Here is a 23,601-nt window from a genome sequence, read left to right as displayed (position 1 = left end):
CTACATAACGTGCAGCACCATCAATGGATGAGAAATATAGATACCATGGAGGTAGGTACAGTCAGCCATGTCCTTAATACACAGTGGGCTGTCTGTCCTTAGTACAGAAGTTACTACTTCTGATAAAATTAAGTCTTTTAATATGTACTACGTACCCTGGAGTGGCAGTGACGTAGCCAATGCGTCATGGCCCCTAGTGCAAGGAAATAAATGGGCTCATTGTTTGAACTGTGAAATACAGCAATAATCAGGGTTGAGAGGGCCCCTCAGGCCTCTGGGCCCCGGTGCCACTGCACCTGCTGCACCAATACAAGCTATGGCCCCGTGAAGTGGCCAATAGGCAAAGTGTCACTGGTCCACATGGCACCATGGTGTTATAATAAATATTGTTAAAAGTTCCTACCGATCTGTGTAGCTTTTTAAACACCAAGTTAGTCATGTTGCTTCTTTGTGTCTCTCTTGGGCCGCATCGCATAAAGTGAGCGCTGAAAGCGTTAATTTATGGGTCAGCTCTGCCACAGTTTGGTAAACAGTTAAAGAACTGGAGCAGCGCTATTTTACCACCTTAGACAATTGTAAATGGTAGCTTGTCAATGGAACTTGAAAAGTATGTGCTTCATTTGGCTGGAAATGTGAAAGTATTTGTTGACGTGTCTCAAGTAAACAACAGAGCATAACACAAATCAAATCAAATCAAGAAAGCTTTATTCGATTTTTAAGGTAAAATCATAAAAGCATACATTAAAAAGTACATGCATATATAATACAGATAAAATTGATAAAAATATTTTGTTTTTATATAATCAGAGTCAGTCAAAACAATCCCCCACTTATAAAAAATTGTCAATTGCATAAGGTGCATATTGGAATGATTGCATAGAGTTCCGAAACTTGACAGCCAGCTTTAAAAAACTCGTTACTGCAGTAATAGTACATTCATTTTCCAACTGTAGTAACCTAAACATGGCCGGTCTACAAGTGCGAATTCCCCAGGTCTTTAAAATTGGTTTCAAAAAAGCCCCCCTGGGCAACTGATAAAATTTACAAAAAAGAACACAATGAATATTTGATTGGGCAGAGGTGTCGTCACAAGGGCATAGTGGGAGTTCATTTGACCAAGAATTACAGACAGGAAAAGTAATCATACGGAAAAAGTTACCAAATCTGAGACGAGTCAGAAGCATTCGGGCATAACAAGTAGGCTGAATTAACAAATAATTTTGAAGCCCTTCATGCATGGTTATTTTCTGGAAATTGCTAACTGTATTTTTTGTTTTTTCCAGGTTCCATCTGTTAGTTATTAAATGGTTTAAGGCCAGCTCTCTTAGGGTCTTCCTGGATACCATTTCCATGCTAGAAGGCCTCGTAAAAAACTCAGGGTGGCCAAGATCAGTCAGCATGTTTTTTACGTAAGTAAGCCATTTGATATTGGTTAATCCATCGAGTTTGAGACAATCAGTGATTAAGTCTCTATTTAGTTGAGTCTCAGGAGTAACACAAATCTTATGCCACAGCAGTATAGGCACAATTTTAATAATATCTGAAATATACAGCATACCCAATTCAATATGTATAAAATAAGTCGATGTTGATTTAGAAACTCCTAGTAGGTAGCGCAAAAACTGATTTTCTGTTTTTTGTAGTAGTTGTGAATTTTCAATGCCCCAAAGACCAGCTCCTTAGGTGGCAGTAGAAATACATTTAGCCTTATAAAGTACGATCAGCTCTTTCACTGGTCTGCCACCTAATTTAGCTGAAAACTGTTTTAGGGCGCCTATTGCTCGGGTGAAGGCTAAGTTTCTGGCATTGATAGCTGTATGCCAATTTCCCCTCCAATCAAAATGTATTCCAAGGTAGGAGAAATGGTCTGTGGTCTTGATCCTCTTGTTATCTAAGAAGATTGAACAAGACACTTTCTTTGTTCCGGGACCACAGGCCATCGTATATGTTTTTGAAATATTGATTTTTAGCCCTCGTTCTTTCATATAGGTTGCAAATTTCAAGACAGCCCTCTGGAGACCGATCTTATTCCGAGACATGATGGCAGCGTCATCAGCATAAAGGAATATTGGGGCCGGAGCTCCCAGAATCTTTGGGTAATCATGCTGTGATTCCATTAGATATTGGCCAATAGAGTTTATGTATAGGGTGAAAAGGAGGGGTGCTAAAATGCACCCCTGTCGCACCCTTTTCTTGATAGGAAATTTATCAGAACACTCGCCTTTATTTCCAAAGCGTACCCTAGCGCCTGCGTCACTATACAGTGTTTTTATGAATTGGAGAATGTTAAAATCTATACCCATTTCAGATAGTATGGACCATAGTATCTCATGATTCACACAATCAAAAGCGGAACTCAGGTCCACAAATGTAACAAAAAGATTTCCCTTTTTTGCCTGCGTGTATTTTGATAAGACTAAGGCCAGATTTAGACTCTGTTCTATAGTCCCTTTGCCTGAACTAAAACCATACTGCAAATGTGATAATACGTTATTTTCTTCTGCCCAAAGTTGTATTCTATTTAAAATTGCCCGTGCTGCTACCTTCATTAGTTCATCTAAAAGTGAAATTGGCCGGTAACAGGTGGGGTCATTTCTGTCTCCTTTTTTAAAAATTGGGACGACTATGGCTTCGGACCAAGATGGTAAGAACCCATGTCGATTTGAATTGTTTAAGACATTTGTTAACAGGGAAGCCCAAAGATCAATTTCAGCTTTGTAGACATCTATCGCGACTCCGTCGGGACCAGGGGCTTTGCCTGAAGGACTAGCTTTGATTGCTTTTATAATCTCCGAACAATTAAAAGTTATGCCTATCGGGAATGTATTCAGCAGAGTTGTGGATTGATGGATGACTACCCCATCGATCAAGGAGTTGCCATGATCAGGGTTTTCTGCTTTATCATATAAATGTTTAAAGTGATTTACCCAAATTTCTCCGTTTATGGCCATATCCATAATGTCTGTCTGATTTTTCTGTAGATAGGGGGCATTTACCACTTTCCAGAAGGCTAAGTTATCCTTGGATTTGGAGGCTTCGAGTAAGGCCATCCAAGCCTCTTTCTTTAAAGTCTGTTTCCTTGTTTTTATGGCCAAATTGTACAGTTTTCTGGCTTTACTGATCTCAGCGGGAGATTTGATAGTTTCATGCAGTGCCCTTTTAAGAGCTTGAAGTGCTTTGGTGCAGTTTTTATCAAACCAACCATGGCCAATTTTAGAGTTAGGTTGGTGCTCTCTAGTTAACAGTTTTTTAAGTTCGAATTGAATTTTTAAGAAGGAAGTCGTGAGTTCTGATGACTCCTCTGTATCTGTCAGACAGGCAAGTATATCAGGTTGGCAAAATCCCATTAGACTATGTAGAAAATCAACGGGATTAACCCTATCCCATTTTATGGAGTAGCCGTTTTTTGTGGCTAAATTTATATTAGGATGGTACTTAAACTTATCTACAGAAATCTCGTGAGTCTTTCTAATTTTGAGGTTGAAGGAGATTGGGTAGTGATCACTGAAAAGAACGTTAAGTGTTTCCCAGGCGAAAACTAGTCCTTCATTGGATAGAGATATAAGAGTAAAATCAATAATCGAGTTGCATCCCCGCCCATGAAAAATTGGTTTAAAGGGAATATTTGGGGTGCAGAGTTCATTAATATAACACAGGTTAAAATGAAAAAGCATATTGTTAAGAGTGTTACCCAATTTGGAGTGGACGAAATGAGTTGGGTTATCATCCTTATGTTTGCCAAGGCCGCAAATGCCATTGGAAGCATGTGGGCAAATAGTGCAATTAAAATCGCCCAACCAGATCAACACCGACTCATCTTTTTTCTGGGTCTTGGAAGTATTAACACTCTGCATAAGATTATCGATCTGGCTTTCTAGATTGTTAATGGAGATATTGGTATAAAAATTTATGAGGGTCAGAAGTTTTACCTGCCCCCAACTAATATTTAAAATCTGAGAGTACTCAGTAAATATGTATCTCAATACTTTTATGCCCTGCGTTATCGAAACATATATGGTCAGACCTCCTTTATTTCTCCCCTGTGAGCTTATTTGTGCAGGTGCATGGAAGGTCTGATATCCTGAAATATGAAGTTCATCTACGGCCCACGTTTCCTGGAGACAAATAATACTATGACAAGTAACTATATCTAACCAGGGTTGGTGCGATATTTTATTTGAAAGGCCTGCAACATTCCATGAGATAATGGTTTGAGCATCCCGTGTTTCCCTCATTAAAGGATCATTTTTATTTTTAACTCTAGTTGTAATAGTTTGGGGAAAAGGGGAACTAGGATGGGTTAGGCGATCAGATTTAGAGATGGGCCCAGCGTATGATTTGTCACTATTGATTTGTAGCTGATCATTAGGTGCATCATAATTTGGAGTTCCCTTATTACAGATATTAGTGATATCCGTGCCAGGATAAGAAATGGTAACATGGGTATTGGATGGCATAGTGGGGGCTCCACGTAGGTAGGCTTCCGAGCTGGGTTCCATATGTCAATCCGGGTCTTCTAAGCCTGTCAGTACCTCAAAACGATTAGTAACTGGACCAGTCCAAATTGGGTACTGAGATAAATTGTGTGTATGCTGCTGTTGATAGGGATGGGGCCTATCTAAAAAGGGTGAGAAAGAGGAAGAAGCAGTCCAGCGACTAGGGTTTCTAGAATGTTGATACAGTGAGACAGGTCTAGTGGTTCTTGAATGTTGGGACGCTGGGGCTGATCTGGTGTTTCTGAATGGCTTACGAGTGGAGGTGTTAATACGGGGGGTGAGAAGGGATTGGGGGTAGAAGTAACTCAGAACGCGAGTTGATATTCCTTCCACTCCTCTTTCTAGAAACCAATCCGCTATGTGAGTAACTACTCTCTGATCTTTAAAATTTATAGTTACAATGTCACCCTCTATGTCTTTGGGCCTACACCCGAGCCAGGTCAGCCTTCTCACAAATAAAATCTCGCCGTTAAGGTTTGGGGGCAGAGGTCTGTTCTTGCTTAACCAATGGATTACTTTGTTTTTAAGTTCTACAAACCCCTCTTTCTTTCCTGATGTTAATTTTGGTACACCTGTAAGTATAGCGACATAGGGGGCTGACTCAGGAGGTAAATCAATGTACTCATCCATTCTTTGGATAAACTTATTTGAGGTTGGCACCCTGAAGGTACTAGTATTTAGCCGTCCTGATGTGTTTGGCGGGACTAATTTTTTCCCGTCTCCTGAAGAGATTAACGCATTTACAGAAGTAACCGGGGGCTGTATGTTTGCTCTGAGAGGCAATAAAACGTCTCCTATGGGAGTCATATCTAATGATTTCCTCTGGCCATCGGTGGTTTGAAAAGTAACCAGATCTTTCAATAAAGAGCTGTTCGAAGAAGATATGGCTGCTAAGGTATCTAGTTGTTCATTTAGCCTTTTGATTCTCTCAGAGAGCGGTAGTAAGAGAGATTTCACAAGATATTCGAGTCTCTGAATTAAACCATCATTAGGATCAGGCACAATAGGTGATGTGATATTTTTACATTGTGAGGGACTGGGGAGTAATCTAGGTGCTTTTGGACGGCTACCTTTCACTCCATCACCGCCCCGCTTTCTCTTCAGGATAACCCCAGGTCTAGAGTTTTTGGAAGGGTTGGTTTTTCTGTTAGACCTTAATTTTAATTTTGAAGGCGTACTTGGTAGAGCCCCTTCCAAAGTGGAATGTGGAGAAGGGTTCGCATTAGTGTTAATAATAACAAATTCCCTTGAGGAATCTGCTGTCGGCGACAGATCTTGAAGAAGTAGGGGAATGCCCGGGTCATTGATTGAAGCGGAGGTATTGGCCATATTATGTGTTGTAGGTGAGGGAATCATATGAATAGTGCCCAAAGAGGAACGTTTATTAGGGGGTAGACCATGAGACAGACGACGTTCCGTGTCCGCTATTTCGTGGTCTAACTTAGAGACAGCTTTAGCCAAAAAATGATCTAATGTCCCTTTCCGGAAACCTCCCGTTAGTGAAGTCTTGCCTTTGGTTGGTTGTGCAGGCGATGTTACAGACATGCTTTGTTTATGGACACGACAAATGGAGGGGCACTGGTATACGAGTACTATGAGCAAAACAGTTACAGATTAAAATGGTGTTTACCAAACAGTACGTTACAAGTCTTACGGTAGGTCTTAATTGCAGGAATCAGGGGGTGTGGCCCAGCCCGGCCTCCGTCGGCCCCGGACGGCCACAGACGGTCCCGCCCTTGTCCCGGGCTTCTCCCGGCGCCACCCGCGCGCTACCCGCGACGCGGGGGTCAGGGTGCGTTTAGTAGCGCCTCCGGGCGCGCTGACGACGTGTTTCCAGATCCGGTCCCAGGGGATCCTGGGAGATGTGGTTCCTCACAGCGGTCGCTGTAGCAAGCAACGGCGGGAAAGAAGCGCTACAGGCGCAAGGGTGATGAAAGCGCCAAGGAGCTCAGGTAGGTTGCGGCAAATTCACCCAGTGTTCAGCAGGTTTCTGGCTTGTCCCCCGCTCTGCCGGGGTCAGGGTGCGTTTAGTAGCGCCTCCGGGCGCACTGACGACGTGTTTCCAGATCCGGTCCCAGGGGATCCTGGGAGATGTGGTTCCTCACAGCGGTCGCTGTAGCAAGCGACGGCGGGGAAGAAGCGCTACAGGCGCAAGGGTGATGAAAGCGCCAAGGAGCTCAGGTAGGTTGCGGCAAATTCACCCAGTGTTCAGCAGGTTTCTGGCTTGTCCCCCGCTCTGCCGGGGTCAGGGTGCGTTTAGTAGCGCCTCCGGGCGCGCTGACGACGGGTTTCCAGATCCGGTCCCAGGGGATCCTGGGAGATGTGGTTCCTCACAGCGGTCGCTGTAGCAAGCGACGGCGGGAAAGAAGCGCTACAGGCGCAAGGGTGATGAAAGCGCCAAGGAGCTCAGGTAGGTTGCGGCAAATTCACCCAGTGTTCAGCAGGTTTCTGGCTTGTCCCCCGCTCTGCCGGGGTCAGGGTGCGTTTAGTAGCGCCTCCGGGCGCGCTGACGACGTGTTTCCAGATCCGGTCCCAGGGGATCCTGGGAGATGTGGTTCCTCACAGCGGTCGCTGTAGCAAGCGACGGCGGGGAAGAAGCGCTACAGGCGCAAGGGTGATGAAAGCGCCAAGGAGCTCAGGTAGGTTGCGGCAAATTCACCCAGTGTTCAGCAGGTTTCTGGCTTGTCCCCCGCTCTGCCGGGGTCAGGGTGCGTTTAGTAGCGCCTCCGGGCGCGCTGACGACGTGTTTCCAGATCCGGTCCCAGGGGATCCTGGGAGATGTGGTTCCTCACAGCGGTCGCTGTAGCAAGCGACGGCGGGAAAGAAGCGCTACAGGCGCAAGGGTGATGAAAGCGCCAAGGAGCTCAGGTAGGTTGCGGCAAATTCACCCAGTGTTCAGCAGGTTTCTGGCTTGAGCATAACACAATGACATACACAAAGCAACATAACAACACAAATAAAACTTGATAGGGATCAACACAGCAAAACAGCCAAAACAGAAGGCAAAGCAACAAGAAACATCACATTGTGATAATGCTGCACAAAACTACAGTAGCAAAAAACAAAAAGAACACGTCACCAGCTGAAAAATACCACAACACAAAAAAACTCAAAAATCTACTCCCATATTACCACTTCCAGAAAACTGCTTTCATAATAGGTGGTAAAAGGTGTTAGGCGCAAGCATTGCCCTAACTTACCACCAAGGGCATGAAATTACATCAGTCGAAAATATTTTGTGAACCGCCCCAATGTGTCTTCCCGTTGATCGGATATATCTATCTACCGACCTATCCAGCTGATAATCTGTATGTTTGGAGTTTTTTTCAAGGTTTGGTGTCTGGCACCTGCACCCCAGCCCACGACACAGAGAAAACCCAAGGTGACATCAGTGCAGTACATTTTACCTGCCAGCGCTTCCTCTTTTCAGTTCTCTATGGGACACCACGTTGGTCTCTAGTAAAACCAGATTCCATGTGTACAAAGAGCAATAATTATTTCATAACCTCTTCTGTGACAATGGAAATCCCCAGCAGAGGCGTGTGGAGGATTTCGTGGGTGCTGGGATGTCGCACAGCAGTGCATATAGCTCTCCTTGCCAAAGACAGGCCCGTGTTTTGTTCAGCCTCTCCTGGCTTCACGCGAATCTCTCAAAGGCGCGCGATAGAGAGTCCTCACCACGAAGATGAAGTGTCTTCCTGCAACCGCTCTTGTGTCTTTCCTGTTAGCGGGTCTTCTCCTCACGCCTCTTATATCCGAAGGTGAGTGTTGGTCTTTTAATCTTTCAGTAGCCTTCTTGGGTGCGTGGTACGCCTGTTTTCTTACAACAACACCACTAGGCACACTTGTCCGCCGATGATTAGAACAGGAACAGTAAAACTACAAGTCCCAACATGCTTAGCGGTTATGGTGAGTAAGCTAAGGATGCAGCGCCACGGTCCTAATGTAGCAAGGAAGATATACCCCCTGCTTCTTGATTAGGTAGTGAAAGGCAGCTATAAATGGTGTGTGATAGCACCTACACATGTGGTCCTGGTGCCACTGCACCTGCTGCACTACTAATAGTCACACCGCACATCATTTTAGAATATAAAATCTGCTAAAGTGTATTAGGAAATGGCAGAGCTCCTCAGAAATGATAAAGAGCAGTGATCCTTAGCCTGGGGTCTGCAGACCCCTGGAGCCCGCAACACTTATAGAGGGTGTCACAATAGTTTAGAATATAACATGATATTGGCAGAACAGTTAAGTATATATACACAAAAAATATATATATACATAATAATCCAAAAAGTAAAATAGAAAATTTTAAACCGCTCTGTAAATCTGAAAGGATGAAATTGGAGGCAACAAATTAAGTCGATATTATTGCAGGAACAGAAGACGTACAGAAGACATAGTGTAGTATTGAAGCGTGATGGTCTCAATTGAAGCATTGGTGTGTGCCTACCAAAGGGACCATCATTAGGAGAAAAAAGCTAAAGTGATACGCTAGACTGTAGCATATCGTTTTGGCTTAAAAAAAAATGTCAATTTTTGGTTTATAAATTAAATATATTTAATAATTTGTGCATTTGTGTACTGTATACTTGTTTCTGTTTTTTTGTCATTTTTTTAGGTTTAAATCATAGAAATTGCTTAGGTCGGGGTCTCCCCCCTTCAGTAGTGCTTTAGCGTGGGTCCGCAGAAGTGATACATTTAAGAAACGCTCATATAGAGTGCTAGTGGAGGGACTTGATGTTGAAAAAAGGAAGGGGCATGAGTGTTAGCTCTCTATCGATGCTTAATTTGTAATAAATATATGTAGGGGCGCAAACCTTTTCTTAGGAGCCTCTAAGGTGCTGTCAAAGGCAGGGGTTGCTGAATACCAGGGCTTGTCTTGATTCCAGCTTAATGCCTCTTTCTTGCTCCCCACTATTCCAGCTTCTTTATCTCACCCTTGCAGGTTCTTACATCCCCTCTTTTCTTTTGTCACTCCTTTCCTTTCTTTGTTTTCCTTTTTTTGTCTTTTTCTGCCTTTCTCTCTTGCTGTGATGATGAAAAATAAGCCCCAGTCCCTGAAACTGACTGCAGTTGATCACTACCTGGCAACATTGACCTCTGTCTAGTTCTCTTCACAAGTAACATTTAATGGGACCTATGGGCTTAGGAGGAACTGTTTACCAATTTACTGATACAGCCATGGCCTAACTTACATTTTATACCAGAGGAGGTGGAAAAACAGGTGCGATTTAAAATAGTGAAACAAGTGTGGTTGCAGCTACCAATCAATGCAGCTAAGAGTGAAGCCAATCATGTAGACAATTGTATAAAACTTGACAGGCAGTACAGAAAGGCAGTGGTGGAGGGGTTTCAAGGTGAGGAAATGCAAAAATGACTATAACATGTTTAGTTCTTGCGTTTGAAAATGGAGCTGTGAAATAGGCCTGCTGCTAACAATATATATAGAGTGGTATTTGGTTCCTCCCCCTTTCAATCAATTGCTCTCTTCATTCATCCTTTTTCAACCATTGGTTAAAGATTTTCTCAATCGTATTTTGGCTCGGCCCAGTTAATTATACACCTATCATCTAGCACCATTGGTTGAATCCTCCCTTCGCCACAAATGCTTGATTTAAACTGCATGAGGGACCGCTTTAAAACTATAGCCTTCCCAGGACTCTCCCGCCGGTCCTTTTTGGTGTTGCTAACTCTAATGTGCAAATGTCACATGTGCTGGCGCTTTAGGCCCATACCTATTGGCTTTTCCAGTACTTGTTTTGTTGAGCACTTTCTTTGGCAGATAGGCTGGTTCATAACACTGCAAATAACAGGTGTTACCATTACCCAATTTAACAGTACTCATTGTGTCATCCGCACAAGTACAAAGGCAGTTTTGCCAGGATTTAACATTCTAAACTTGAGGTCACACATGTATCAGGAACAAGCGCGTACATTGAATGTAGGTTACTATAACGCAAACCATAACCATGCATGACTTTATATATGTATACTGAAAAATAACCCATACTACTCCTGAAGAGAAATTATCCCTGAACCCTAAAACTCCTTACTACCCCTAAACTCTTCCCATCCATGAACCCACAAACGCCCTTAGCATTACCCTTCACTGAACCCTGAAAACTCCTTACCACCCCTTAACACTACCCTTTCTTGAAACCTAAAAAAATCTTACTACCCATTCCTAAACTCTAAAAACTCCTTACTACCCCATAACACTACACATCCCTAAACCCCCAAAATCCCTTATTGCCTCATAATGCTACCCTTTTCTGAACCCTAGAAAACTCTTACAACCCCTTAGCACTAACCATTCCTGAACCCCCAAAATAGTTATCACAATTTAAACTGCCCTGCCCAGAATTATAAAAACCAATACTACCCTTTAGCACTGCCCATTAACGAACGCTAAAAAGTTCTTACTAACTCTTAACAATCATAATCATCATAATTTATTTCGATCACAAGGATCTTAAAAAGTACATTGAGAAAGAAACAAGTTAAAGATGCATAAAACATAAGAGCCATTAAAATATAACATCTCTTCCATCTATACAGTTAAAAATGCAATAAAAATTATTATACAATACATATTGAACGTTTGATCCATATAGCTAACAAAAATGTAGCTAAGCCAAAGACTATTACTCTACGGGTGTCTGTAGAAAGAATTCTCAGCACATCGAGGTAGTGGCCAGGACCGATATGCCTATACAAGGGGATTATCCACTTTCCCCTCAAGGTCTTATAATGGGAGCAGAAGAATAACGGATGGACTAGGGATTCAGGGCTTCCTTTCCAAACTGGCCATTAATCATCAGAGGAATCATTAGTGCACCACTTATTACAAAACAGTTAAGTGGGAAGGGACTTGTATCTGAATTGGAGGAATTATTTACATGTGAGTGGAAGGAACAATTTCATCGATTGTTTCCTCAAACAATGGGAGAGATTTAAAGTTCATAAACTCCTGGGTTAGAGTGCCCACTGGATTTGTCACAACTTTCACCAGGGTGGACTCCCAATAAAGGGCTTTGACCCTGCTCTTTGGAATTGAACGCAACTCCTCAGGACATGACTAATAAACCTCCATCCCTGATTTCCTCAACAGATCTATGGGAGTACTAAACCAAGGGGTTGTAATAACCTTGGACTGTGTCAGAAGGTCCCTAATGACCACTCTGTAGGGGGCAAGCTCCTCAATTGTCCATAGGTGATGTCAGAACATTAAATGCTTGTAGACCAGCTTGTGGGCCAACTTTCTTTGGGCCAGATCCAGGTAAATTGGAGTCAGGGGGGTACTGGCCGGTAGATTAAAAAGGGATCTTATAAAGTGATGTTCTATACCAGTAGGACAATCAGTGTTCCCGCTTCCCCACACTCCTGCTCCATATAAAATAGCTCCTAAGGCTTTGATGTTATATATTTTATATGCTGTGGCCACTTTCTTAGACACCGTATTTTTATAAAATCTGCTTATGTGGGTGGTCTGCTGGGTTAGGGACAGCTGTGTTTTCTCTATGTGGGGTACCCAGCATAAGTTTGCAGTTACACGGATTACAGAATAGTCAAAAATAGTGACTAGTTCTGTTGTACAGTCCCCTACATGCATACGTCGCTTAGAGTGCTTGGAAATACCCTTAGAAAATATCATATATTGTGTTTTTGCCTCATTGAGTTCCAGGCCTCGCTCATCACAGAAGACTTTAAAATTGTTTAGTAGCTGCTGGAGACCTTGTGGGGACGTTGATATTAGTAGCTTATCGTCAGCGAAGAGAAATGTGGGCACGTTTTTCTCCCTGACTTTTAGGGCATTGCACCCACCCCTATCGAGGAAGCCTACTACCCAATTGATAAAAAGCAAGAATAGGGTGGGCACTAAAACGCATCCCTGTCCCACCCCACGATTTAAAGGGCTCAGTTAGTTGACCATCCTCCCCCCACCTAACTGGGCTTTATTTGCTGAGTGCAGACGCATTAAAATGTAAAGCAAATTCTGAGGGAGTCCCAACTCTGCCACCACCCTCCAGAGTTTAGCTCGCGGAACCAGACCAAAGGTGGTAAGCAGATCCACAAAGACTATACATAGCTTCTCCCCTCTGATGGCAACCTCTCTCCAATAAATGCAGAGAAAGCGGAATACCTGGTCCAGGGTGCTAATATTAGCATGAAAGCCCGCCTGGAAGTCAGGCAGAATATTTGACTCTAGGATCCAATGCTGGATGCAGGCCAGTAGCTGCTTGCAGAAAATGTTCTGCTAAGAGTCAATTAGACTGATCGGTCTATAGCTGGCCAGATTTGACCTATCCCCTTTCTTATAGTTAGGTATAATCTCAGTTAAGTTCCAGGAAGTAGGGATTTCCATACCTGAAAGGATAGAATTGGTTAAACCATTAATATATGGGGCCCAGACTTCTGAATCCTCTCTTTATAGATTGTTGTGGATTCGATCTGGGCCAGGCGCTCTGGCTGGGATACAGGAGCTAATGGCTACTTGGGTTTCCTCAAGAGATATTTCTAGGGCTTCGACAGTTTCAGATGGGGATTTCTCTCTCATGCCTACACACACCTCTTCCTCCATGTTTCCTAGAGCATATGGACCCCAAATCGGGATACCCACTCTTCTGGCTGGACTGTAAACTCCAGAGCAGACTTGGGTCCATTCAGACAGTGGACTGCTTTCCTCCAAAAGGACTTATTATCTTTGGCTACCAGTGCACTATGTAGAAAGGACCATAAGGAACATTCCCATTGTTTCTTGGCATATTCTAGTGCCTGTCTGTATCTAGCTCTACATGCCACCATATCAGGGTGGAAGTAGGGTTTCACTGCATGTGGGAGCTCCCCCTTTACTTTTCTACATTCCTTTAACACTACCCTTCCCTAAACCCTAAAAGCCCCTCTCTACCCCTAAGGATTACCTATACCTGAACTGTCAAAACACCCATCAGCTCACATAGGAGTGACAGATTATTGTAACCACTCCATTGAGAAACAGGGCCGGACTGGCTGTAGCGGGCACTGGGCATTTTTCAGGTGGGTCAGAAGGGTGGAGGCCGGTTTTGGACCCCTGGGGGCCAGTTTTGCAGCTGTGCTGCAATATAGTCTGGCTGTAACAAAAGCGGCAGCGAGTTGTGCTTCCCACTCGCACCACATCCCCCCTCTCCACCGGGGCATGTCGAGCTGATTGCTAGGGCTGGTTTCAGTTCCCAGTCCGGCGGGGGTGGAGAGAGGAAAGTGATACAAGAGTGCATGGTACTATCAAAGAGAGCTAGAGTTTAGGCCAAGCCACGTGTGACACCTTCAGTCAGTCCTGAATATGGAACTAGCAACGCGGTATACTGTGATTTTTGAGCAATCAGTGTTTCAGATTGATAGTTGGAAATACAGGTACTCACAATATCATACTTCCCACTTCTACTGAGACGTGCTGACGCTCTATCATTAGCAGTAATCGATTCATTCTCAGAAGTGCTGGTACTCTTCCTAATACATAAAATAGGCACAGGTACTCAGAGCCTGGCAATCCCTGCCGATTTAAAGCCCCGCTTAAGGAATTTTAAAGGCAAAGTTATATGTCCCAGAATGCAATAAGCAGTTGGCTAAAACATCAGATGGTAAGCTGTCTTAAGTGACAGGGCATATCCCAAGTATGTTCACGTCTAGTCGTTGGCTACTTGTCAGCACTCCATTTTATCTCTAGAGGCCTAAGGTTAGAGCTGTGTTAAAAATGAAGCTGAAAGATATGCAACAATCCTCTCCCCCTCTAGTTGCAAGCATTGTTCTACCCCAGGTACAATTATATCTTGAACTGTCAATTGACATCATTTTGCTAAAATGCTAGAAGCAGCGAAAATTAGAGCAAATCCTTTGACCTATGATGACATCAAAGGATTGACTATTTAACACAATCATGATACCTCTGCGGCCTCCTCTTTGTTACTGATTGGTTATATGCAGGACCACTGGAATTAAGTGGTAAGGCAGTGTCAAATTATGCATCAGGGTTGACTAAACTATGTGGCAAGAAAAGGGAAATTGTGACATGTTTTTTGATAGTATTACTTCATTATTTTGTCATTTCTATAGATGGTAATACTGTCCAGGCAAAGTTTTCACAGTACCTATTTCACAACCAAATACAGAAATAAGCAACTGTAAGATGACCAGTTACCCTTTGTGAAGGGCTTTCTACTCCATACGAACACAAGTCGCTACATTGTTAGTAACTTTGATCCGTTTGAGCTAGAAACAAGAATTGATTTTGTTAAAACCTGCAGATTATGCAGCAAATGATGGATTATTTTGCAAATGCGGCAAATCCATAATTATGTGAAAATAGCCGCGGGCACAGAATCGCATAATTCCGGTGACGCTGGGTTTTTAAATGGCAAGTACTGAAAAAATACAGAGTGTAAGCAGGGCTCTTACAGCCCTGTTTGCTTTTTCTTCCTGTCGCTGCCTTCATGACCCATGAGAGCATAGGCAGCAAAGCCAGTGCTAAAGGGGTTCTAAAGGACCAGCCACGTCTGGCTATGCCACGTAAGGCAATGCCAAGTCTGGCTATGCCACGTAAGGCTACACCAAGTCTGGCTATGCCTAATGTTACTGACATTGAAACTTGCTTATCTCTCTCAAGTTTCCCAGGTCCTTGTGTGACTGACATTGATTTCAGGGTTTTTTGTATTCGGAGACCTATACCTCTGTTTATCCCACAATGAAATAAGGGCTACTCACCCCAGATTGCAAAGCAAAAACTGGGACTGGTTGAGCTACACACCCTAGGAAACCTGAGAGCAATGCGTGCTATCTAATATCTGGATTTTTCCAGGGTTTGAAAGTTTTACCTCGTTCATGCTCTAAAAAGTTTTTTCACCTTTGGATAACTTTCCGCTCTTTTCTGAGGAGCAACATCATTTTAATAGCTTTCTTTGAGTAATTTGGGGGCATATTTACAAGGGCTTTATCTCCGCTTTTTTGGCTTCAAAAGCCAAAAAACCAGAGATAAAACTATCGCCCTATTTACAAGAGGGTGCTAACTTGCATATTCGCATGTTAGGACCCTTTTTCCCAAAGCCTCCCTGTTGGAAATCCCCCACTCCCACGCCTGAAGAGGTTGGTGGTAACGGGGAATTTCCGGGACACACTGTGGTAGCTTGGCTCGAGTGGTCAGGGAACAGGCACCGTGCTAAGCATACATTATACCCATACAATAACCATGCATGCATCCGTTCCAAAAACGACTCTACACCGTAAAAATTATGAAAATAGCTTTCTTTATCTTTTTCTCTTAGTTGCTGATTGGAAAAATAAATAAGACAATCACAATGTACAAGGCTTCTTAAATAGTGCAGGTCAAATAAATACTGGCTTACTGATTCAATACATAGGGGAGATCATAAATAAGGAAGGTATACATACAAGTGCAATACATACAGGCAATTAAATATTCTGAGGCAATAAATTCTGTAACCAATAAATATTGTGCATCAACAAGTCCTGTGGACCAATAAATATCGTGAAGCAATAAATAGGTTAAACACAATAAATACAGTGCCCCCAATAAATAATTAAAAGCATACAGTGACACTCATATAATCAGATCACAGTTGAGATTACTATGGGCTAATTGGGCCCAGGTACAGCTTGTGGGGATGTGGAAGGCTTGAGGGTGTCTATCCCTGGCTTGGACAAGGCTGAGGCCTAAACTGAGGTAGAACAAGGGGGGGATACCAGAGACCTGGCTCTCTCACTCTACCCAACCCCTTCAAAGTAGTCTCAGCTCACCCCTGGCACAGTCCAGCTGGTTCCAGCACCTCTCTAACCCCTAGAGTAGTCTCTCAGGATTCCACAGGGCCTTTGGCGCCCTCTACTCCACTTACTGCCCTTTTTCTGATGTTCCGACGCCGCTGGAGTCGTGTCGACGCCGTGAGGCGGATCCGGTTCGACGTCGGCGGCCTCGGCACAATGTCAGTTCCTGACGACGCCGGTAGGCGGCTCCGGTTCGATGTCGGCGGCCTCGGCTCGATCTCGACCTCCGATTCGAAGGCGTCGGGCAGTCTTTACTCGATGTCGACCTCGGGCGGCTCCGGTCCGATGGCGCTCTCGGCTTCGATGACGTCGGCCGGCCTGGCCTCGATGTCGACTTCCGGCGATTCCGGAGTGCGATCCTCACTCCCGACCTCCGGTGCTCCTTTCCTCAGGTTTCCGGCGACTCCGGAGTGCGATCCTCACTCCCGACCTCCAGTGCTCCTCTCCTTGGGTTTCCGGCGACTCCGGAGTGCGATCCTCACTCCCGACCTCCGGCACCCTTCACCTCGGTCTCCGATGACTTCGGAGGGCGGACTTCACTCCTCCGATGACGCCGCTCACTCGACCTTGGTTAACTTCCTCCTCGACCTCTGGTACTCTCCACGACCTCTGTCGGCGCCCTCTCACGGTCTCTGGCGGCTCTGGGCACGACGTCTGCTTCTCCAGTCAGCGCCGCTTCTCCACCTCAGGCACCAGGTATCCAGGCTACTCGACGTCCGGCTCCAGGGAAACCAGTATCCAGGTCAGGATCTTGCTGTTCTTTGGTTCTAAGGCCTGTTCCTGCTGTCCAGGTCCTTAGGATGGTTTTTCTGGCTTCTTCCCACACAGGGCTCCAGGCTGGGATCCATCAGTAGGGACTAGTATCAAGGGTGGGTTTATGGACCCCACTCCAGGCACAAGTTTCCACCCCTACTGCTTCACTCCTTCCTCCTCCAAGTTTCTGCTGCTCACTCTTCACCAGTCAGGTGCCAACTGCCAGCTCCAACTGCCAACACTCGGTCTTAGCTTCCCAACATTCTAAACCGCCTCCAACGGTCACAGAGTTCTGGAATGTTCTGGAAGGTGCTAGTAGGTTCCAGTGGATGCTGGTGATGTCACAGGTGGCCACCATTTTGTGCTCCAGGCCCTCAGACAGAAGTTTCAGGGGTAGCTAAAATGGCTCCCTGAATCTGTAGCAACACGAAAAAGTCTGGTGGTTCCCAAAAAGGAAAAATTCAACCAGGGCTTGAGGCAAAAGTGGGACAAAATAAATAATGATGAGGAGGGACCACCCAAAGGGCTGACAGGTCTAACACGCGTCCCCCCCAGCTGAAAGTGGGGAGAGCTACCCAACCCCTTGGGAGTTCTCATCACTAAGGCGGAAATACCTTGAGAGACCGTCTGCATTGGCGTGGTCCACTCCAGGCCGATGTTCCACCTGAAAGTCCATTCCCTGTAGGGAAATAGACCACCTCAACAACTTGGGATTCTCCCCCTTCATTTGCATCAGCCAACGAAGGGGTCTGTGGTCGGTCTGAACCAGGAAGTGCGAGCCAAACAGGTATGGCCGCAACTTCTTCAGAGCCCATACCACTGCAAAGGCTTCACGCTCTATTGCACTCCACTTCTGTTCCCTGGGAAGTAGTCTCCGGGATAGGAAGACCACAGGTTGATCCAGACCCTCTTCGTTGAGTTGCGATAACACTGCCCCAATGCCATGTTCTGATGCATCTGTCTGGACAATGAACTCCTTGGAAAAGTCTGGGGCCCTTAAGACCGGGGCCTCGCACATGGCTTTCTTCAATCTCTCAAAGGCTTGCTGACAAGCCTCTGTCCAGACTACCCGTCGAGGTTGTTTCTTGGACGTGAGCTCCGTGAGGGGGGCTACGATGGTACCGTACCCCTTCACGAAGCGGCGGTAGTATCCCGTGAGGCCCAAAAATGCTCGGACCTCAGTCTGTGTCTTGGGGGGTTTCCAGGCCATGATGGCCTCGATCTTCGCCTGGAGGGGTTGCACCGCTCCCCTACCCACCAAGTGTCCAAGGTACACTACCGACCCCTGCCCGATCTGGCACTTGCTGGCCTTGATCGTCAATCCAGCTTGTCTCAGGGCCTGGAGAACAGCTTGCAGGTGATGCAAGTGATCCTCCCAGCTGTTACTGAAGACGGCTATGTCATCCAGATAAGCAGCAGAGAAACTCTCCATTCCGGTGAGGATCTGGTTTACCAGGCGCTGAAACGTGGCAGGTGCGTTCTTGAGCCCAAAGGGCATCACACAGAACTGGTAGTGGCCATTGGGCGTGGAGAAGGCTGACCTTTCCCTTGCTCCATCAGTCAAAGAGATCTGCCAGTACCCAGAAGTAAGGTCAAAGGTACTTAGATATTGGGCAGCTCCCAGCCGGTCAATTAATTCATCCGCCCTAGGGATCGGATGAGCATCAGTTTTGGTCACTGAGTTCAGTCCCCGGTAGTCCACACAGAACCTCAGTTCTGGTTGGGCACCCGGTGGTGCAGCTTTCGGTACTAACACCACCGGACTAGACCAGGGGCTGCTAGAAGGTTCAATCACTCCTAGCTCCAGCATCTTAGTGACTTCACTATGGATGCTGGCCTTCACCTTGTCTGACATCCGGTAGATCTTGGACTTCACAGGTGGGCTGTCTCCTGTGTCCACGTCATGGACGCACAGGTGAGTCCTACCCGGGACAAGGGAGAACAACGAAGAGTACTGCCCCAAGACCTGGCGACAGTCCTCCTGCTGTTCAGGAGTTAGAGATGGGGAGAGAATCACTCCCTCCACCGACCCATCCTTTTCATGAGACGCAAACAGATCAGGGAGAGGCTCGCTTTCCACGTCCTCTCCTCCGTCAGTCACCATCATCAAGATGACTTCGGGCCTCTCGTGGTGGGGTTTGAGGCGGTTGGCATGCAGCACCCGCAGGGGCTGACGAGGGGTCTTCAGGTCCACCAAGTAGGTAGCCTTACCCTTCTTCTCCAACACCTCAAAGGGTCCTGACCAGCGATCCTGGAGGGCGCTAAGCTCTCCTGGTTCGATCACCCACACCTTCTGGCCAGGCTCCAACTCCACCGGGTGAGCGTTGTGGTCATACCACGCCTTCATCACTGCTTGGCTGGCCTCCAAGTTGTCAGAAGCTTGCTTCCACAACTTAGCCATTTGGCTCCGGAAGGCCAGCATGTAGCTCACCACATCCTGGGGAAGCTTTCTGGGAGTTCTCTCCCATCCGTCTCTCACCAGGTTGAGAGGTCCACGTACAGGGTGCCCATACAGAAGCTCGAAGGGGCTGAAGCCCACTCCCTTCTGTGGCACTTCCCTGTAGGAAAAAAGTAAACAGGGTAGGAGGACGTCCCATTTCCTCCGCAGGCTTTCAGGCAGACTTCTGATCATGCCTTTCAAGGTTTTGTTAAACCTCTCCACCAGACCATTGGTCTGGGGGTGGTAAGGAGTTGTGAACCGGTAGGTCACTCCACACTCCTTCCACATTGCCCGCATGTACGCTGACATGAAGTTGGTCCCCCTGTCGGACACAACTTCCTTGGGAAAACCCACTCGGGTAAAGATTCCCATCAGGGCCCTAGCGACAACAGGTGCAGTAATGGTCCTCAGAGGGATGGCCTCTGGGTACCGTGTGGCATGATCCACCAGTACCAGGATAAACCTGTGACCAGCTGTAGTCGGTGGATCTAATGGACCCACAATGTCGATGCCCACCCTTTCAAAGGGGGTGCTAACGACAGGAAGTGGTTCCAGGGGAGCTTTCAGCTTCACCCCTGTTTTCCCACTGGCTTGGCAAGACACACATGTCCGGCAGTAGGTATCGGACGACACTTTCATCTGAGGCCAATAAAAGTGTGGGACAAGACGGGCGAAGGTCTTGTCTTGCCCCAGGTGTCCTGCCAATGGTATCTCGTGAGCCAACTCCAGAAGGAAGGCTCGATAACGTTGAGGGACTACCAAGGCTCGTGACGATCCGTGTAAGGGTGCCTTGGGTTCACTGTAGAGGAGGCCATCCTCCCAGTAAACACTGTAGTTCCCTTCAACGTTCCCTGCTGCCTGGGCTTCGGCCTGTCGCCTCAGCCCCTCAAGGGTAGGGCACTCCCTCTGGCCCTGGCAGAATTCCTCCCTGGACGGGCCTCCCTCCACGTGCCACTCGGCCGGGATGGGTAGGTCCTCCAGTTTGGTAACGTCCCCCACCGCAGACTCCTGGTCCACCACCTCCGGTGGCCTATCCGTCCTACGGGGTGGGGACGCCGAGGCAGGCTCCTCCTGTCCTCGGTTCTTCCCTTGACTGGCAGCTGGCTGGGCCTTTGTTCCAGGCTCCAGCCGAAACGAACTCCCTCTCCGGGTAGTCGCGGACCTTGTGCTAACACAGGCCCAGTCAGGTGTACCCAGCATCTCAGTATGAGTCCGGTATTCCACCTCCTTCCAAGCGTTGTGCTCCATGTCATTCCCCAGCAGACAATCGACTGGCACGGCAGGGCTTACGGCAACTCGAAGTGAACCTGCAACCCCCCCCATTCAAAGGGAACCTCGGCCACTGGATAGTGGCCTGTTCTGCCGTCAGCCATCGCGGCTGGGTGGAGTACATCGGGAATTACCTGCTCTGGAGACACCAGTTGACTACGTACCATAGTCATACTGGCTCCTGTGTCTCTCAGAGCCTCCCCTCTTTGGCCGTTGATGGTGACCCACTGCCCATACTTTGCGGTATTTGCGGGCACCTGGATCTTAGGAACCATCTCCCGTTCTCCCAGGGACACTAAAGTGACACCCGCCCACTCCCTTCCCTTAGTTAAGGGCATCTCCTCCCCGAGCACTACACTAGCTACTCCGGGGGTCTTTCCTCCAATGGGAGGGGGTGGTCGTTTCTGGCACTTCGGATCTCCTTTATAGTGTCCAACGCCACCGCACTCGTAGCAATGGACAACCCTTGGCTGCTGACTCTGGCCAGGATTAGGGTTTCTGGGTGGGTTAGCCCTAGGGGTGAATCCTGTTCCCTTCCCTTGGAAGTTATTTTGGGGGCCTTTGGAGAACTCCTTTTTCTTTTCCCCCCCCTCTTTCTTCTGGGGGGTGCCCTGTCCGGCCTTTTGAGTATCCCCTCCAGTCCCCCTTGTGGACACCCGGGTACTAGCCCAAATGTCCGCCTCCTCAGCAAGCTTCCGGGGACTGGTCAGCTTGCTATCCACCAGGTGTTGCCGCAGTTCAGGGAAACATTTCTCGAGCAGGTGTTCCTTCAGTACTAGGTCAAACAACCCCTCGTAGTTCCTCACTTCACTGCCCTGAATCCAACCTTCCAGTGCCTTCTTTGCATAGTCCAGGAAGTCCACCCAATTCTGTGTGCCCAGTTTGTGACTACCCCTGAACTTCTGTCTGTACTTTTCGGGTGTTAGTCCAAACTTTCTTATGAGCGCCAGTTTCATGGTGGGGTAGTGGGTCTGCTCATCCTCCTCGAGGGCCAATAAAGCATCCCTACCAGCTGGAGGCATGTACTTGTACAATCCCCCTCCCCAATACTTCACTGGAACCCCATGGGCCCTTAACGAGACCTCATAGGCTGCTAGCCACTTGGCGATATCATCACCCACCCCATAGCTAGCTACTATGTCCTTTGGCAGGTAGGGTTTGGGTTCCCTGGTGATCTCTTGGATTTGGCTGCCACCATTAGGAACAGGTTGTGCCCCGATTCTCAAGATCTGAAGATCTATTTCTTTCAGTCGTAATTCATGGGCCATCCTCTGCTCCTCCTTCTCCTTTTCCAGCCTTGCTAAGTCCCATGTGAGCTGTCTTTTCTCCCTCCGGTCTGCTAACTCCACTTCAGATAAGCCACCGCTAGAGGCACGGCTGCCCACCCTAGAAAGTGTCCTGGGCCCTGCTGACAGGTTCCCCACCTCAGGTTGGTACATCTCAGCCCCCTCGGGGTCAGGCTCTCCATCCCTGTCTTCCTCCTCAGCCTTGCTTTCTCGGCGTGCCTCCCCCCAAGCCCTTAAGCTGGTTTGGAGTGCACCCTTCTTTGCTCCTGGGGGACAGTACACCCCCTCCCGCTGGCAAAACTCCCTGAGTTGGGCCACAGTGTACGTTTCTAGATTTTCTAGTACAAACTCCATCTCGCCCACTCAGGTTAGAGGACAGGTTTTGTGCAGTAACAATGCAGGGGGGTACCTTTAATAATACCTCCTCCCACCTCCAGAGTAAATTTGGAAAAACAAAAACCCACAATTAGGAAGGCCGCTTTGAGAAAACTCTCGGTGTAGGCCTATGGACTACCCACAGTTATTGTTGAGTATACGTAGGCACAGCTCTATCCCACCACTGAACACCAATTATGTTGGAAATCCCCCACTCCCACGCCTGAAGAGGTTGGTGGTAACGGGGAATTTCCGGGACACACTGTGGTAGCTTGGCTCGAGTGGTCAGGGAACAGGCACCGTGCTAAGCATACATTATACCCATACAATAACCATGCGTGCATCCGTTCCAAAAACGACTCTACACCGTAAAAATTATGAAAATAGCTTTCTTTATCTTTTTCTCTTAGTTGCTGATTGGAAAAATAAATAAGACAATCACAATGTACAAGGCTTCTTAAATAGTGCAGGTCAAATAAATGCTGGCTTACTGATTCAATACATAGGGGAGATCATAAATAAGGAAGGTATACATACAAGTGCAATACATACAGGCAATTAAATATTCTGAGGCAATAAATTCTGTAACCAATAAATATTGTGCATCAACAAGTCCTGTGGACCAATAAATATAGTGAAGCAATAAATAGGTTAAACACAATAAATACAGTGCCCCCAATAAATAATTAAAAGCATACAGTGACACTCATATAATCAGATCACAGTTGAGATTACTATGGGCTAATTGGGCCCAGGTACAGCTTGTGGGGATGTGGAAGGCTTGAGGGTGTCTATCCCTGGCTTGGACAAGGCTGAGGCCTAAACTGAGGTAGAACAAGGGGGGGATACCAGAGACCTGGCTCTCTCACTCTACCCAACCCCTTCAAAGTAGTCTCAGCTCACCCCTGGCACAGTCCAGCTGGTTCCAGCACCTCTCTAACCCCTAGAGTAGTCTCTCAGGATTCCACAGGGCCTTTGGCGCCCTCTACTCCACTTACTGCCCTTTTTCTGATGTTCCGACGCCGCTGGAGTCGTGTCGACGCCGTGAGGCGGATCCGGTTCGACGTCGGCGGCCTCGGCACAATGTCAGTTCCTGACGACGCCGGTAGGCGGCTCCGGTTCGATGTCGGCGGCCTCGGCTCGATCTCGACCTCCGATTCGAAGGCGTCGG

At 46.9% G+C, this 23,601-nt stretch overlaps 1 protein-coding gene across 1 annotated transcript in view; it reads left to right on the top strand.

The window, feature by feature from the left end:
- Positions 1 to 8,043: 8,043 nt before the first annotated feature.
- The window catches only part of LOC146785365 (C-C motif chemokine 20-like), a 37,024-nt gene continuing 21,466 nt past the window's right edge, over positions 8,044 to 23,601 (top strand). The window contains exon 1 of the mRNA XM_085634358.1: positions 8,044 to 8,257. Within this exon, the coding sequence (XP_085490484.1) occupies positions 8,182 to 8,257 (76 nt within the window). The 5' untranslated portion in view covers positions 8,044 to 8,181. The remainder of the gene's footprint in view (positions 8,258 to 23,601) is intronic.

Source organism: Triturus cristatus, chromosome 11 (genome assembly GCF_964204655.1).
Source record: "Triturus cristatus chromosome 11, aTriCri1.1, whole genome shotgun sequence".
NCBI classification, from domain to species: Eukaryota; Metazoa; Chordata; class Amphibia; order Caudata; family Salamandridae; genus Triturus; species Triturus cristatus.
This window is presented reverse-complemented; position numbering and strand designations above follow the sequence as displayed.